This window comes from Pteropus medius, unplaced genomic scaffold (genome assembly GCF_902729225.1).
Source record: "Pteropus medius unplaced genomic scaffold, Ma_sr-lr_union100, whole genome shotgun sequence".
NCBI classification, from domain to species: domain Eukaryota; kingdom Metazoa; phylum Chordata; class Mammalia; order Chiroptera; family Pteropodidae; genus Pteropus; species Pteropus medius.
The window spans coordinates 14,054,458-14,072,343 of NW_024352787.1; the positions used below are offsets into that span (position 1 = coordinate 14,054,458).

The 17,886-nt window shown below is 35.4% G+C and overlaps 1 protein-coding gene, 1 long non-coding RNA gene and 1 pseudogene across 3 annotated transcripts in view; 1 reads left to right on the forward strand and 2 right to left on the reverse strand.

Moving 5' to 3' along the window:
• The window catches only part of LOC120591818 (uncharacterized), a 66,763-nt gene extending 66,405 nt beyond the window's left edge, over window positions 1–358 (reverse strand). Inside the window, exon 1 of the long non-coding RNA XR_005650004.1 lies at window positions 227–358. This is a non-coding gene — a long non-coding RNA (uncharacterized LOC120591818). The remainder of the gene's footprint in view (window positions 1–226) is intronic.
• On the forward strand, window positions 257–16,991 carry CBLL1 (Cbl proto-oncogene like 1). Of its 2 annotated transcripts, none has more exons than XM_039849543.1 (6): window positions 257–584; window positions 5,378–5,545; window positions 8,787–8,887; window positions 9,485–9,568; window positions 10,874–10,947; window positions 13,509–16,991. In XM_039849543.1, the coding sequence occupies exons 1-6, from the start codon at window positions 572–574 to the stop codon at window positions 14,542–14,544; spliced, it is 1,476 nt and encodes a 491-aa protein (XP_039705477.1). In that variant the 5' UTR covers window positions 257–571; the 3' UTR covers window positions 14,545–16,991. The 2 variants fall into 2 exon arrangements, with proteins under 2 accessions (XP_039705477.1, XP_039705478.1); XM_039849544.1 differs by having other exon boundaries at window positions 8,790–8,887.
• Window positions 9,242–9,361, reverse strand: LOC120592013 (uncharacterized; annotated as a pseudogene).
• Window positions 16,992–17,886: the final 895 nt, after the last annotated feature.

Sequence of the window (17,886 nt, forward strand, 5' to 3'; positions counted from 1 at the left end):
CCCCACTGCAGGACGCCTTCCGGAGCGCGCGTGTTTACAGTTTTCCTGGACCGGGGGGAGGAGACAGTCGCTCGCAGACCTGGGGGATTCCAAACCGTTACTCCGCCCGCCGGGGTGGGACCCGCCCAACGACCGAGCCTGCGCAGTGAGCCTGGCTGGCTTCAGAGCTCCGGTGCACTACAAGTCCCACAAGGCAACGCCCTAGGAGGGCGGGCGTCCGCCTTACCTGCTGGGAGCTTATTCCTTCGGCTACTACCGCTCTCCCCCTCCCCGGTTCCCGTCGGTCTTTCCAGTTAAAGGCTACTTTCTCTTGAAGCACGTGAGGGGAAGCCGTAGCAACCTCAACACCGAAGCTCTTCGCGTACTCGCTGTTTCTCCCTCGGCCGGAACTATGCCTGACTCCGTCACGGGAGTTGGGTAGTGTACGCGAAAAAAGGAAGCCCTTGGAGGCCAAAGCCGGGGCAATCTGGTCGCATTTCCGCCTCCCGGGCTCTAGAAGGTAGCGCGCACGCGCTCCCTGCGACTCCGGCGCAGTTGACTTCCGCTCCCACTGTGCTCTGCGAGCCGAATCATGGATCACACTGGTAAGGAGGCGGAGGCAGTGGGGGTCCGGGTTCCATGGCCCCTTGGCCGGCCCGGGTAATTTCGCCTAGCAGGCATAGAGAGGTTACGCTTGCCCTACAGCATTGGGGTGTGACGGTTAGAAGGAAATCTCACAGATCCCTCCTTGTGCCCGGCAAGGGCCTACTGCTTCCCGGCCTACTCTCCGGTGTGGTACCTACAGCCTCGGTGCCGGCAGCAGCCGCTTCTTTGGTTCTGCTGAGTTCAGAGCTGGGACAGCGGGCGGCGCGGACCTTGTTTGGGAGGAGAAAGCGCCGGCTCTTTTAAAACTCATCCCGGGCGCTCTACCCTACATTACGGGAACTGGCGGGTAGATTACAGTCTCAGAGTCGGGGCAGCCTTATTACGCTGGCAGTCGGTGCGCGAGAGTGGGTTGGAGACTTCCTGCTGTCTCAGTCAGCTTTGGGCGGGTGCTGCGGTGGTCACCGCCTGTCGTTATTGTCTCTCCGGTCCTTCATGGACTGGAGATGGGAGGAGAGAATCGGATATGGTTTCGGAATGATACTCGGAGCAGCTTTTCTACCTAAACCCAGAGCATACCCCGCGCTTCGCCTGAGGTCCTTCCTTATCCTTTGGGAACATTTATAAAGGGGAACTTAAAATCAAGATTATTCACATTCCTTTTTATAAGTAGGAATGGCTCTATTCTTACGTGTTTTTTGGCTTTTTGTTTCCTTGTGGTTTTTGGATATTTACATGAGGGTACTTGGGGTTCGAAAGTGCTCCGTACAGTTGCACGAACCATATCACAAGTAGGAAAAAAGGTTTTCCCCTGTATTAAGTATTGGTTGAGATGTTCTCAATCATCAAATATCTACTTTTGATATACAAATATGTGTGCAGACACACACAGACCCGATATCTGTAGGCCTAGGGATGGCATGATGGAATGGTAAACAGGACGGACTGAGTTACTGTCGTGGAGGTTACATTCTGTTGGGGAAGACAATACATTTTTTAAAAGCCCAGATGTTGACAGATTATAAGTTCTTTGAGGACAATAAATAGATGCTGTGGTAAAGACAATAAGGACGCTTCAAAGACGGTGGTCAGGGCAAGTCTTTCTGGAAAAGTAACATTTATATAACTTGGAGATCTGATGGATGAGAATAATCGAGCTACGGAAAAACATGAGGAATACATTTCTAGCAAGTACAAAGACTGAAGTAGAAAACAATAGAGGAGATCAGTTGGCGGCAGCTTTGTTTATTAACAAGAGGGAAAGAGCTCTAAGATGAGACTGAAAAAGAAAGCAGGAGTCAGGTCGTGCAAGACTTTGAAGGCCAAGTTAATGATTTGAATTTTATGTGCAACGTGAAGTCGTTGAACAGAAGTAGAGGAAGAACATAATTTTTAAAAAATCTATAATAGGTTCCATTGAGAATGGTGCAAGAGAGGGAGGCAAGAATAATAGAAAACAAACAATCTAGGAGGTGATTGCATTAAACCAGAAGGGAGACTTGACTTAATGAAGGTATCTTGGTTTAGTGAAGTTGAGAGTAGGCAGATTCAATAAGTATTTTTATAGTAGAACTTAAACATGTACTGATGGATCGGTTTAGAGGTATGGTAGAGGAAAGAGAGATGTCTAGGTTTCTGGTTTGAGCAGCTAGGTAGTGACCATTACTGAATTGGGGAAAATGTGGGAGAAAAAACAGACTTTTTAAAAGGAGTAGAGGTGATTGGTGGGAGTTTGGGAACAAGATTTTGGACTGCTACCTATGGGATGTATTTTGAGACATGCAAGGGGAGATGTCAGGTGGAGATCAGAGGAAAGATCTGGGCTGAAAAACACATATTTGGGACTTAGTAATGCATAGCTGATATTTTAAGGCATAAGATGGACTAGATCACTTAAGGAAAGGGAATACAGAAGAGAAGAGGGCCTACCTGGAACCAGGCTCTTAAAGGAACTCTAGTGTTTGGAAATTTTATAGAATTGAAACTCTAGGATCTTAATGTTAGAGCAACAGACACCCAACATAGACACCCAACATCAGCAAAATATTTCTCATTTGAGTGTATTACTGGAAATGGGAGTCAAGCCACATCCGGTTTAGAGAATGTTGTGTTAGGAAACTGTAATATGGTGGGTGCGTACTTGAGTATTTACTATAGTAGTTCTCTTAAGTTAAAAAGTTGCCCAGGAAAGTAAAAGTCATCTTAACGTGAAAATTTTCATTAATGAGCTGACCACTTAAAAAACTAGTTCCTACTCATATTCCTGCTGCTTAACACTTTTTTTATTTAGTTAATTTTGTTATATCCTTAATGTTTCATATCAGGAAACAGTATCAAATGCTGTATATAGTGATTATAAATCTTACAAAAGATTCAAGTTTTCATGAAATTTGTAAAGGTGAGCTATTTGAATCACAATATCATTGGCAAGTGAGGAAATGGCCAGTTTGACATATTATGACAGGATAGACATCTCAAAAGAATAATTTTAATATCAAAGGATTAAGACCCGGCCCTTGAGGAGATTGACAAAACCCTTGAATATTATGCAAAAATGACCTATTTTATCATGCCGAAAAAGTTAAATTTATAATCAGAGCTAGCCTGTGTTGTTCTATTAGAGTTTTGCCGGCAAAATTACTCCAAGAAGCTTCCAGTTAACACTTGATTCATTCTTTGGTCATTCTAAGAATTAGTACTTACCTGTAATTGTAACCTAAATTTTCTAAAATATTTCTTGGCTCTTTTAATGCAAGGTAAAATTCTAAAGAAATCTCTTAAAAAACTATAAAATATATGAATTTTACTCGTTTTTAAAGTGGAGTCACCTTAAATGGCCAGTTATAGCCTTGATTCTCATTTTGTAATATCCAAGGACTTTTGTTAGGGCTTTTGTGTTTTTAGTTCACATATTCAAAAGGAAATTGTGCTGTATGTTCTGATTCTTAATAAACCAAAAACCCCGAGACAGACCCAGAATGATGTCACTATTAATGCTCTATTTCATGAATTTGACAATCTGTGAAGCAGGCAGCAAGGCGGGGTAAATGGCAGCAGGCCCTTGAAAGTCATGGTAGGCTAAACAAGCAACAGAAGTAACTTTAAGTGCTTATGGTGATGTGAAAAGGACTTGTAGTAATGAAATGTTACTACAAAGTAATTACAAAGTAATAATCATTTTGATTATTTACAGAGGTAAATCCCTTAAAAGTTCTTTTAATATCTAAAGTACAACACTGAATTGTTAACTGTCTCCAACAACTTGTTTTTGTTTGCTTGTTTTAGTTCATTGGAAAATCTGGAATACTTTGAGCAAAAAAATTGATTTTGTCATGTCTGTCTTTTGGCCATTACATTGCTTGTAGGTATTTATACTTAATTAAGCAACTAGCGTGAAAGCAACTGAAATACATTATTCAGCTTGTTAATACATTTAGCTAAGTGTTAAGTTGATCAAGTTGCATTTATCTTAACTTAGGATTTTAGTTGTCCATGTAATCTCTTTCCCATGAACTTTGTCTTGATTAGTAAAAGTAATAGTAGAAAGTAGACTGAAAGATATTTAAATTAATTATTAAGAACTTATTTTCAATTTTGTTTTATATATTGTTCAGAAAAAGTGCAAATCACCATTGTGAATTTAATATGTATCTGTAATCCTCGTCGCCTTGTAGGTCACTAGTACTAGGTTACTACTTCCAAATTTGGCTTTACTGAATTTAATGTGGACAGCTTTGCTATCAGTCTTGATTGTACTACATCCTGCAGTAGCAGTTACACAGCCTGCTCAATAACTTGTCATGTTTAAAATACTACTATTTTAAAAAATTATTTTATTTGCATCTCCTACTTTATGGCATTTTCCTTTCTTTAGTGGGTCAAGGTGAATATTCTCCGTATAGTGATATCTTGCATAGACTTGAAAAAAGGTGACTTTGAAGCTTCATCTGGAGTCAGATCTATGAAAAAAAATGCTCCTATTACTAATAGTTTATTTCATAGTAACAAACAGGAACTTAGAAAATGTCAGTTGTTTAGACCTAGTTGAAGTACAGAAACCATGCATCTTCCTAAACTATAATTTTCCATTACAGTGCTAATAATAGTCACATGTGTACAGCTAGAAATGCTATAGCGCAAATAACATTATTGCGCTAAATGGTCTGATAATTTTTACTATTTGGTAAAATGGTCTGATAATTTTTACTATTTCCCCATGTGTTTCTTAGAAAAACAATTTACACTTAAAGGAATAATCACTTTTCTTAAAACTAACTTAAATTTCAATATATTCTTTAATTTTACCATTGTCAGTGTTAGTTTTGTGTTTTCAGTTTTATTGATTATCTCAATGTAGATTCAGTATACCAAATTTATTGGGTACCTAGTTTGCATGCTTAATAAAGATAGCAGTGGTTTCCTTTCTTTTTCTTTTCCCTCTCACTCTTCTTTAAAAAAAACCTCTTAATGGTTACTTTAAGACAGTACTTATCTTGGGCTCATGAAGAGTTTTATGTTTCTATAAACCCCTCTGGAATTATATGAAAAATTTTATTGTCCACTTTTTTGGGTAGAGTTCTATAACTTTTTAAAAGGTTCCACGTCTCTGAAAGCATTGCTTTAAGGATTTATCCAAAATAGGGAAAATTAACACTTAAACTTATATAATATAGTATTTAAAATGAGGACCCAGATAATCAACCTTGATAATGTTGGGTATGTTACTTAAATACCTATGGCAGAATAATCTTCAAAAAGAAAAACTAAGAAAAATTACTTTTTTTTCCTCCTTTAGACAATGAGTTACAAGGCACTAATAGTTCTGGATCATTGGGTAGTCTTGATGTTAGAAGACGAATTCCTATAAAGCTCATCTCAAAACAAGGAAGCAAAGCCAAAGCTGCACCTCGCACTCCAAGGACCATAAACAGGATGCCTGCAAAGGCTCCACCTGGTGATGAAGGTAATATGTTTCAGCTAACAGGTCCAAAAGTCTTTTTGTTGTATCTGATTCCACCAAATAATCTGTGTGATTTTACTTACTTATAGCTACTTTTTAAAAATCTTTTATTCTCTCATCATTCTTTAGTCTTTTTGGTGCCCCATTTTGGCATGTTGTACTTTTTTGTCCCTTTTATAAATATTTTGGTTTAGTTTTTTTGTTGTCGAAAGCAACACTGCATATTGTTAAAAATCAACGATATTACAGAAAGCATAATGTTAAAAGTAACATTCTCCCTCCCCTCACAATTCTCCTCCCCCAATATAATCTCTGTTACAACCTTTTTATAGTTATTTTTTTCATATGTAACTGCCCTTGTTTAATGTAAGATGCATTTAAGATTTTGCCTTCTTGGTATATACAGATATATCTCATTTAAGGAAATAGGTTTAGGTATTTTATTTATAGATGTACTATAATTTATTTAATAGTTTTCTAATTTTTGCTCTTAAAAACAGTGTTGCAATAAATATCCTTATACATATACCTTAATATGTATACTTTGTGGAATTTAAACTTTGCATGATTTGGGCATTTTATAACTTGACGGATACTGTGCATTTTAGAATATGACAAAATTTTGTTAAATGACTCTTCAAAAATAGTACACCAGTTTGTTCCCATACACCAATATCGGTACGTACTATTAACCTTAAACATTTTTTGTTTTGATAATATTTCTTATAATTATGAGTGGGGTTGTATATCTTCATATTACTGGTCATATCTTTTGCCTAAGATTTACCTGTTCATATCTTTTTCCCATTTTTTTTTCTTTCCTGTTTGGTTGTCTTTCTCTTGCTTTTTATGAATTCTTTATAAATTAATAAAATTGACCCTTTGTTATATATTGTATATATTCTGCATTTGTCTTGAATTTTATATATAAAATTTTTGTTGTAGAGAAGTTTGAAGATTCCAGTAGCAGATAGATATCTAGTCTTTTCTGTTTTGACTTCTGGCTATTTTTAGACAGTCTTAGAAAAGGCCTTTCCCATATCCTGTGACTATAGAACAGTTTTCCATCTTACCCTTTAGTACAGGCCCAGCTATGGCCAAACCCAACCCTATTTTTGTAAATAAAGTTTTATTAGAACATAGCCATGCCCATTCATTTCAGTATTGTTTATGGCTGCTTTCACTCCATAATGGCATAGTTGAGTAATTGCAAGAGACCGTATGGCTTACACGGCCTAAAATATTTAACTTATCTGGCCTTTTACAGAAAAAGTTTGCTGACCTCTACTTTGGAACATTGTGGATGATAAGTATTTGGGGTTTTTTTGTTTTGTTTTTGTTTTAAGTGGAGTCTGGCTTAATTTTTTTCTCTAAAACAGCTAGCCGTTTGTCCCAACCATTGAATAATCTATCTTTTCCTTGCTGAATAAGAATCTCGCTATTATCATATGTTAAAATTCTGCAAGTATTTGTGTCTATTTCTAGACTTTCTCTTCTATTCCAGCAATTTATCCATATTTCCTTTTTAGAATCAGACTATTTTAATTACACCTTATATTATTGTTCCTCTTATTATAGGGTTTCTCTCCTTATTTAAACAAGTATATTTGAAGTCAAATGTTGTAAATCATGGTAGTAGCAACCTACGGCTGCTGCACTATCACTAAACTAAAGACTCCCACTTTGGCCTTATTGTTTTTTAAATAATTTTTTAAAGTACACAGTAATGTACAAATAAATTCTTGTAATAATCCAAACGATGCAAAACAACTAAAATCTCCCTTACATCCTTTTCCTCTCAGGTATCCCTTCTTTTCCCCTCATCCCTTTCTAAGCCCGCACCCCTTTCTAGGAGGAACTACAGTTTCCACTCTATTAATAGAGCAGGCTGAAGCTCAAGATAATTTTGGGGTACATTAGATTCACCTGTTTGGGATAAAAAAAATTGGTGATTTTTTCCCCCCTCGGCATTGTTCAAAGTACGGAGTTTTGTGTGCTGGTATAGTATCTATACAGATGTATGGTTTTATGATGGATGGGAGTGCAGGTTGAAAATTGATTTTCTTATTTTGAGTTTTAGATGACACCAGCTTGTATAAGGTGTAAATGGGACATATAAGAGCCTAGGGCCACTCAGATGTAACTTATAAGAACACTCTGAACTCTGCATTTGTATTGGAGGTAATTAGATAGCAGTACACTAGAGTGTCTATCAGCTTTAAAAAAATCCTTGCATCACTGTGTTTGTGTCTGTCTGTGTGTGTCTGTCCATCTGTCCTCCCCATCTCTGTCCATCCCTTCTGTTGCTGCATATTCGTACACAGGTCCTATAATTTAGCCATGTAGGTAGAGTTAAAACTTCTGTGCCTTGCTACTCTACTAGTTCTGGGGCCAAAAGAGTCATGAGAAGTCTGACACTTTGAAGGGCTAGATTTGTCTTCTCAGCTTTACTTTAGTTAATTGGATTTTACTTAGAATCCCCATCAGACCATCATTGGTTTTCTGTTCTTTCGTATGGAGTAAGAGGATTACCATCAACCTTTCACTTAGGGCAGAGAAATTGAGCCCATTTAATCTTCATATTGTTTTAAGTTTACTGATATTGATAATAATGCAGCATAATGGTGGATTCTTGTAAGTAAATATGATATGGCTTCTGTTTGGATGATTAACCAGAGGAGTTTTAATTGAAAGGGTGAAGTATCAATATGTCGATGTTTCTAAAATCAGGTTCAATTTAAGGCTGAAAAAGAGGATACCTAACTTACTAAGACACAAGAAGAAAATCTGCAGAATTCTTTGTTTCATTATATTCTTTTGGCCTCTTGCATGTTACCACTTTTATAGATAGAGTAGAATAAATGGTGATCAGCATCTTAAAAGTTTGTGTAACAAGCATGATGATGGTAATTAGTAAAGTTTTATACTAGAAATAGTTGGATGAGTAAAAGAGCACTTAAATGGGAGTGAAGAGATCTGAGGTCTTTTCCTAGCTCTGCCACTTACATCTCTGTGTTGTTATTATGGGTCTTCTTACTGCAATATTCTCAATTATGAAGTAAGAGAGTTGGATTACATGATCACCAAGATCATATCTAGCTGATGTTTAAACTAGTCTTGATTATCTTGTTCTTAGAAGAGCTTCGGAAAGCATCAGTGACCAGGACTATTTTACCATGCACATGTACTTCCAAAATGAAATTTGAGATATGAAAAGTTAATAGATAATCCTTTCTTTTCTCAGAAGGATTTGATTATAATGAAGAAGAACGATATGACTGTAAAGGGGGAGAACTGTTTGGAAATCAGCGAAGATTTCCTGGACACCTTTTTTGGGATTTTCAGGTATAACTAAAATATAAGCATTTATTAGTATTTCAAATATTTTATTAGAACAATGCAAAATACATAATGGTATGAACTTTTATTATAGCTATGTCTTTGAACACACACAACTCATTTATTAATGCTCTGTTTCTACTATTTCTAAAAATAATTTGAAGCAATTTTCAGTAAAGTCAAATAAAATGAATAACCATTAACACTATTTAAGAAAAAAGAAACAAAGGTAGCATAGCCAGTGTGTGAGATATGGGAGGATACCAAGAAATCTTTTTTTTTTTAGGCAAGGCAACCCTTGGTTGACCTCACAGATTGGAAGGACCTTGTCAGCTTACAATCCCTTATTTTTTTTTTTCATACCTACAGCACCTGGTCTTCCTAGGTGGTCTTCCATCCAAGTACTAACCAGGCCTGACCCCTGCTTAGCTTCTGAGATCAGACGAGATTGGGCTTGTTCGGGGTGGCATGGCCGTAGACCAAGAAATCTTTATTTCCAATTGTTTTAACATTTATAAAATGCTATTTAATTCATTGTATAAATTACAGATATGATTTTTAGAAATGCTTAAAAAGGGAACTTTAATTATATCACTTCAACAGATAAACATCCTAGGTGAGAAGGATGACACACCAGTTCATTTCTGTGATAAATGTGGATTGCCTATTAAGATCTATGGGCGAATGGTAAGTATAATTAAACTACGTTTTTATAAATGTAAAAAATGTTATAGTAGGATGCTGAAATTTGAGTAAGTTTATATTACTGTTTAATGACTAATTTTGTGACATTTTAAGACAGCGGTCCCCAACCTTTCTGGCACCAGAGACCAGTGCTCCTATGAGAATCTAATGCCTAATGATCTGAAGTGGAGCTGAGGCAGTAATTCTAGCGCTAGGGAGTGGCTGCAAATACATATGAAACTTCGCTCGCTTGCCTGCCACTTACCTCCTGCTGTGTGGCCCTGTTCCTAACAGGCCATGGACCAGTACTGGTCCACAGCCTGGGAGTTGGGGATCCCTGTTTTAAGATAAATATGAAATAGCTAAGGGAATTTGGGGGATAATTTACATTTAATATAATTATCTTCACAAACTCTTGAATTGCTTATAAACTATTAAATAAAGGAACTAACTTCTGGAAACCAAATAATTTCTTTGGACTGTTTTGTTCCATGTTAGTTTGTATTTATTCAGTTTATTAAAATGGTTGTTTATTTTTCTTGTTTAATAGAATAAAATTAGTTATTCATTTCTGAAGGCTATAATTTTAAATGTAAAACTGAATTAATATTTTTTACTGCTGAGAATTGAATTCTAATCATTAAAAAAAAAGATTAAGCCCTAACTAATTTTATGGTAATTTTGACATTCTCCCTTGAAAAAAGATAGTTTTACATTTGTGTTTGAAAAAATTGAATTCAATAATGTATCTGTGAAGGTAGAGGACATTGATTGTGTGCTGTTGCTTTGCTTTATAAAAAAGCTAAATAACAGTTATGACCTGTGAGTTTTAAAATGGCCTAACATTTTACTATGTCCTGATTTACTTTTAGATTTTTTAAAGTTCATTAACTTAAGGCTACCAGGAAAAATGCTACTTATGTTAAATGTAGACTATGTTATTTTATTGCTTTGTAATAGTTTCAGGAGGAATGGGATAAGATAAAACATGGTTACAGTATTCTTTTTCAGGGGCTTTTAACCTATAGGAACCATGGATGAAATTCATAGGGTTTATTCCTTCTGAAAGTATAAATAAATGTATACCTATACATTTATTGGGGAAGGGCCAAGTATTCATCACATTCTCAAAGGGCTTTGTGACTGAAAAGGCTAACTATTGCTTTTATAGAATTAGTACTTCATAAATGTTTATTTTAACAAATAATTCTCAAGCGCCTTTTATGTCTAGGTTTATTGTTCTTACTGTTATTTGGGGGGAGGGAATTTTTATTCTAGTATGCTTAACTGTACTATGTTTCTTCACAGATTCCATGCAAGCATGTTTTTTGCTATGACTGTGCTATTTTACATGAAAAAAAGGGAGATAAGATGTGTCCAGGGTAAGATCATCATTAAATTTTTAAATAATAAAGTTTGTAATGTAGGTTTACAATCTTGGTTAAAGGTTAGAAGTGATGTAGCCCAGCTGCAGGATATCAAATGTGTAAGCAAGGCTAATTTTTCTCTGTGAACCCAGAGTTGGCCTTAGCCTTTATATATAACAGCAGCGGCTAGGTTGCTGTTATTAGTCAATTCATATTGGCCATTGTAAAATTTTGTTATATTAGAAAGTTAAAATTATTTTTTATTTTGATGGGACAGGTAGTATTGCATAGTGATTGAGAGCAAAGACTTTGGAATTAGAATTCCTAGGTTCAAATTCCTGTTCTGCCATTTATTAGCTGTGTTACATAGACTGTTTCTTCATCTGTAAAATGGAACTAATAATAGTACCTACCTCCCTAGGTTATTATTAGAATTAAGTGAGCATATATATATATTATACAATGTACGTATATATGTTACCTAGCATATAGTAAATACTATATTTAAGTATAAGCTCTTATTTATTACCTTCAAATCTGATTAATATGTTTTGAGTTTATCTTAGAACACTATTGTGGCATAAATTCAGACAAGTGAAGAAGCTCTAGAGGTATTGGTTGATATTGATCTATATTGGTGTGATCTTGAAGGGTCCAGATTAAACTAAGAATTTTTATATCAATGTAGAACCCCTGATAGAAGGCTTGGGAAAAGCTTTAAGAGAAAATTCCCTTGTTATAAATTTTTTTTAACCTGTGTTAGAAGCTACCTCAACCCAAGAGTTGTAGTCTTGATTGATAGCAAAGCTCTGGGCAGTTAGGGATGATTTTTTTTTTTTTTGGTGTAGGAAGATTAGCACCATTGAGAGAGAAAGGATGATTTATTGACATACCAATACAATCTAATTCTCTTGGCATATTTTTATTAGCCCTTTAAAGTCACATATTGTAAAATCTGTTGTGTGATTTTAAAGAAAATTTCTTCCCTAGATTTGTAATTCAGAAGAATTATGAAATTAAAAGTGCATATTTGCTTGTTTGCCTAATTTTCTCTAATGCCTAATTTCTCAACACTGTACATTCACTGTAAATTTGATTGCTTCATTGAGATGAAGGATTTTAGATGTTATAAAACACTGGTAGAGTACAGTAAAAGGTTTTCTCTTTTATATAAGTGTTCTAATGTTAATATTTAAAAGGGAATTTAATTTTCAAGGTATTAAATGTAACACCAGTAAGCACCTCAGTGGTCGGCTATTTAAAATATAAGCCTATCTGGATTAATAGACCCAGATCAGAAAGTGAAAAAATGGTAATCCAAGTTTATGTAAATGTTACATACTACTGCTTTTAAGCATCACCCAAAAGAAAATCCCTCACATCTTGTTACTGTGGAGATATTTCTGAATTTACAGGGACTAAATATCAAAAAATGAGAAGTATGCTAAATGGCTGGCTGCTAAGGGGAAGCCTACTAGTAGTATCAAGGAAGAGTGCCAGCTTTACAGCAAGGGTGGAAATACATAACTCAAAAATCCAGAATATGGATCCATTTAATATAGTGACAAATGAGCTGACGTTTATTTAATGATAATAGCTTATATTTATACATATATAGTATTTAGTGTTAAATACTGTCATTTTCATTGTTCTGTTGGTTTTACGGATACTTTTTTAAGTAGAGTGGAGTAGATATAAAAACATTTTAAGTTAGGTAGAGTAGATGTTTTAACCCATTTTACAGATGAAGAAACAGATTAAATTACCTCGCCAAGATTACAGAGCCCCTACTGGATCCTAGTTCTGATTCCTAGTTCAGTCCATTCTCCACTATTTCAAGAAGACTCTAAAGGCAAGTGCAGATAATGAATAAAGAATAGTTATAATTTTGACCTTGAGTCATTAAGAAATTAAGTTAAATTTAGTGCTTAAAATATAGAAAGGTAGGAGTGTATTTATTAATACTTCTTAGTAGTAAATTTAACAATTCAGAAAGATCCCTTGTTTAAGGGATTCTTGAGAGCCAGGATTTAAATTTTAAATTGTTTATGTTGTTTAATGTTAAGAACTCTGATGATTAGGGTGACCTTATTTGTTTTTTTAGTCCTTGCAGCATCTTCCAGTTAGTGTCTTCCACTTAATATTTGCTCAGCAAATGATTATGGCTCAAATAAATACCATCCAAGTTTGAAGTCCATGGTTGTGACAGATGGTTTGGTTTGCCTTTCCTGGGCTTTTTTGCAAATGTATATGAAACATAGAATTGTTTGAGAAAATTGGATGAATCCTAGTTCTTGGGAAGAATGAGATCTTTTTTTAAAGCATACTCTGATACACTTTAAATTTTTTCTCGTATTATTAAGAGTTCTGAGATTGATAGAAATGCTGACACTTAATAGCAGGCAGACTCTGACAAAGTAGGGAAGATTAAAGGTTCACTTACAAGCAACTATAACTTTTAATTGTGGACTTTTGCAGTATTTTCCATAACAAATTTTAAAAATAGTCTGTCTTTGAAATTACATCATTTTTAATCTGTCTTTAGTAAATCAAATTTTTTTCCCCTTCTAATTTAGCTGTAGTGATCCTGTGCAGCGAATTGAGCAGTGTACACGAGGTTCTCTCTTCATGTGTAGCATTGTTCAAGGGTGCAAGAGAACATATTTGTCTCAGAGAGACTTACAGGCTCATATCAACCACCGCCATATGAGAGCTGGAAAACCTGTTACTCGTGCTTCACTTGAAAATGTTCATCCTCCAATTGCCCCACCACCAACTGAAATCCCTGATCGTTTTATAATGCCGCCAGACAAGCACCATATGAGCCATATTCCACCAAAGCAGCACATCATGATGCCACCGCCTCCTTTGCAGCATGTGCCGCATGAGCACTATAATCAGCCACATGAGGATATTCGTGCTCCTCCGGCAGAATTGTCCATGGCTCCACCTCCACCTCGTTCGGTCAGTCAGGAAACCTTTCGTATTTCGACAAGAAAACACAGCAATTTAATAACTGTCCCTATTCAGGATGACTCAAATTCAGGTGCTAGAGAACCACCACCTCCTGCCCCAGCACCTGCTCACCATCATCCTGAATATCAGGGTCAACCAGTGGTATCGCACCCTCATCATATTATGCCTCCACAGCAACATTATGCACCACCCCCACCTCCTCCACCACCAATAAGCCATCCAATACCACATCCTCCCCAGGCTGCAGGTACTCCTCACTTGGTTTATAGCCAAGCTCCACCTCCACCAATGACCTCCTGCTCCACCACCACAACTTCCCCCTGGACATATATTATTGCCCAGATGCCACCTTATATGAATCATCCTCCTCCAGGACCCCCCTCTCACCAACATGGTGGCCCACCTGTAACTGCACCCCCTCCTCACCATTATAATCCTAACTCTTTACCCCAGTTCACTGAAGATCAAGGAACTCTGAGCCCTCCATTTACACAACCAGGGGGAATGAGTCCTGGTATATGGCCTGCACCAAGAGGGCCACCACCTCCTCCACGAATGCAGGGTCCGCCTTCTCAAACCCCACTTCCTGGACCACATCATCCAGATCAGACAAGATATAGACCGTATTACCAATGATAATAGTATTTTGAACTGAAGATATGATGAGGAAAAAAAAAACTTATATATGGTCAATCTTTTAATTAAACTTTGACTGTTTTGGGAAGGAAAAACACCTCTTATTGAGGTGACTATAAAACACTTAGGGTCTTGTCTCTTAAAATGGTTTTAAATCTTCACTTTAGGATTGATTTCAACTACTATGCTGTAGTGCAGATAAGTGGCTCAGTAGAGCACAGCTATATTTTAACAGTTTTGTTCCCCCAGTGTGGTAAATTGACCCAGAAGTGACCATTTGTAAAAAATTTGAAAAAAATTTTTCATTGTTTCACTTTTCAAAAGTATTGCTTTTGTTAAACCCAGTTTAGTTTTTCTTGTGATACATTTTGTTAACCTGTGTAAAAGGATTAAATTTCAATATGGTTGTAAAAATGCTATTTTTATGTGAATTTAAGTGCAGCCACATACTGTTTTTTAAAACCATATGTTTTACCACTAATTTCCCAAAGTTACAATAAAAACCTAAAAGTAAAGATCTACTAGAATTTACTGTAAAGCAGACTGTTAAATGGTAGAGAATTATTTCAGATAGGCACTGAAATTTCGAGGTATATTAAGTATATAATGCACTTCACTTGGATGCCTTTTCATTCTTAGGCGGTCTCAGGAGCACCAAAATACACTGAAAATCCAATACTAAGATACATTATGTTTGTAATATTAAAAGATACTACTAATTATTTGAAAGATGTGGCCAAAGTAATAGGCTCTATAGGCTCCAAGCTGTTGGGGGATGCTGTTATTCATTAATACTTTTTACTGAATGGAATCACATGATTCACCACACTAAGTAACATTTTATAGAACTGTTTAAATGGTGTTCTTTAGATGAAGTGTGTTCTACTCTGCTCATTGTCTTAAACTAAATATTTAGGGCTAAATAGGCTTTATGTAATTCCTCAATTGATGGTAGAGTTGGATCCTGTGCTTAAGTGGGGTCTTGTTTATTGGGTTTTAAATTACAATTTGAATGCCATGGAGGAATTTTGAATACTGTATTATTGAAAGACACTCTTGTAGTCAAAAACTTGCATTGCTCAGGTTTCATTATTGTGCGGTAAGGGTTCTTTCTCTAACTTGAAATTTAAAAACTATTAATGATTTCCTTTGTCTTTTATTGGTTAATTAGTCTAAAACTTAGGACATTTTAGCATGGAGTCAACAGTGAAGATAACATGATTTTGTATTGGAGATGAGAAAAGTAATGACTAAATTACAAATTTCAGTGCTTTTTAAGGTGCCTTTAGAGTCAGCTTTTGCATTAGAGGGACTTGTTACAGTCCAGCTAAGATGACCACTTACAGTTTTTACAGAACTCATATGTACAATTCAACATTCTTAGGATATTATTATATATTCTTTGAATAGACCCCTGTGAAGTATTCCCTGCCCCCTAAAATGGTGCATAATATAAACATGAAATGTGTAGTATGCAAGTATCATTTATTAAATAGTTTGTAGTGTATAAATTTAGAACATACTTCTTTTTGACAAAGGGTGAACTGATTGCTAATTTACCATTTAATTCTATCAGGTACAGGCAAAATGATTTCTCATCTTGTATAATCAGATGAAAAGTCATCTATGAACTTAGAGTTGAAGTTAGAAATAATAGAAATGGCCATTTCAACCTTTACCAGTCGAAAATAACTTTTTTAAAAGTGATTTTTCACACTTAACAATTTGAGAACAAGTGTTAATGTAATATTTCTAGTGAGAATTTTTTTGTTATTAGAAGCATGGGAGTGAAATAATGTGAAAGTTGGTGGCGAGTGCTTCTATCATATTACTGTAGGTACTTGGACTGGTGCAAACTTGATTCCCTTTCATACCCCTATTTAGGAGCTGTTAAAATATTACTGTTGAAAATCCAATACCATTCTTTGTTTCATGTAATACGAAAATAGCCAAATTTACTGTAGAGCTTCTTAACTATGAAGAGCTCTTCTGTTTTTATTGAAATTTGTTAGAGTTCAGTGTGGTACAAAACCACTTAGCCTATGTATTGGACAAAGAAAAATTAGTATCATGATAAAATTCCACATGTGAAGAGGATTCTCGTAAGCTTTTAAAAAATGATTTCAGTGAAGTTTAAGAAATATGTATTATGCAGGGAGGCAAATCAGATTGAATGTGATGTAGCAGGCAAAATTTTTAAATGGTGTTCATCCAGTTATCATTTGAATGAGGGTGGGTGGGTAGAAGGATAAAAAAAAAAATCACTGTTAGTGTTTCTTTTCTTAAGGAAAAAAGATGTGAATCCCAGCCTTATTTCAGGGAAGCCTTTGAAGCTATGATGGACATAAATCTAAATTAAATGTATGTATGTTTCATTATATTGCTCTTAAGACTACTGAGGTGGCAGTTTAATTCTTAAAAACAATAAAATGGAAGCATAAATACTATTTTGCCTAAATGAGTTTTTACCTAATGATGACACATTTGGGAGAATGCAGTTTTCTTGTTTATGTTGATACAACCTTTACAGTAAAATTAGATTCAGTGTTTTGGAGATTAAAACCAAGTTGAATGTTAAATTTCTTCAGTGGCATGCTTGTTCAGAGTATCATATAGTATTTGGGGAAATAGTTGCAAAGACCATAAGAAATAACTTTTTATCCATTTTGCCCTGTAAAAACCACTGGCTTAAAATTATTGTGTAAATACTAACTAGATACCACTGAAATATAAATTGAAAAGATATTCGAACATATTTTTAAACTCACAGTAAGTAAACTTACTGTGTGAAGTATACAGAGCTACTTTAGGCTTTGTTCTAACATATTGGAAGAGTATGTTTCATACACCTTTTTGAAAAAGCCCTGTAGTCCTATCTGTCAAAATTTTGTGAAAGTCCTATTATAAGTACATAGGAAAAACTCATGTACCCAAAAAAAATATATACTTTGAAAAATTTTTATTAGATTATCCATCAAATTGGTATATTGATGTTAATTGAAATTTGACATAATCATATTCAAACATTTTCTGAAGTAGATTTTTCACTGGTTTGTAATTGTAATCTCTTAAATTGTGGGCTTGAAACCAAGAAGAATTTACTTACTGCAGTTTATGCACAATCTAACAAAGCAATATGGAATATACTAGGCTGAAAGGAGAGAGGTAAACCAGTTAAGATACTTGGTATTGATACTAATAAAAACATTTGGATTTTCAAATATTTTTTGTTTTGATATGCCCCTTTAATTTCCCATCATTGAGGGGGAAAGTGTTAAGGCAGAATTCTTAAACATTTCAGTATTGACGTTTTATTTTCCCATCTCCTTATCTTTAAGAATT

Coding starts and splice junctions, on each gene's coding strand:
- CBLL1 (XM_039849543.1), top strand. Junction 5,546..8,786: donor GGCTCCACCTGGTGATGAAG/GTAATATGTTTC, acceptor TTCTTTTCTCAG/AAGGATTTGATTATAATGAA. Junction 8,888..9,484: donor ACCTTTTTTGGGATTTTCAG/GTATAACTAAAA, acceptor TCACTTCAACAG/ATAAACATCCTAGGTGAGAA.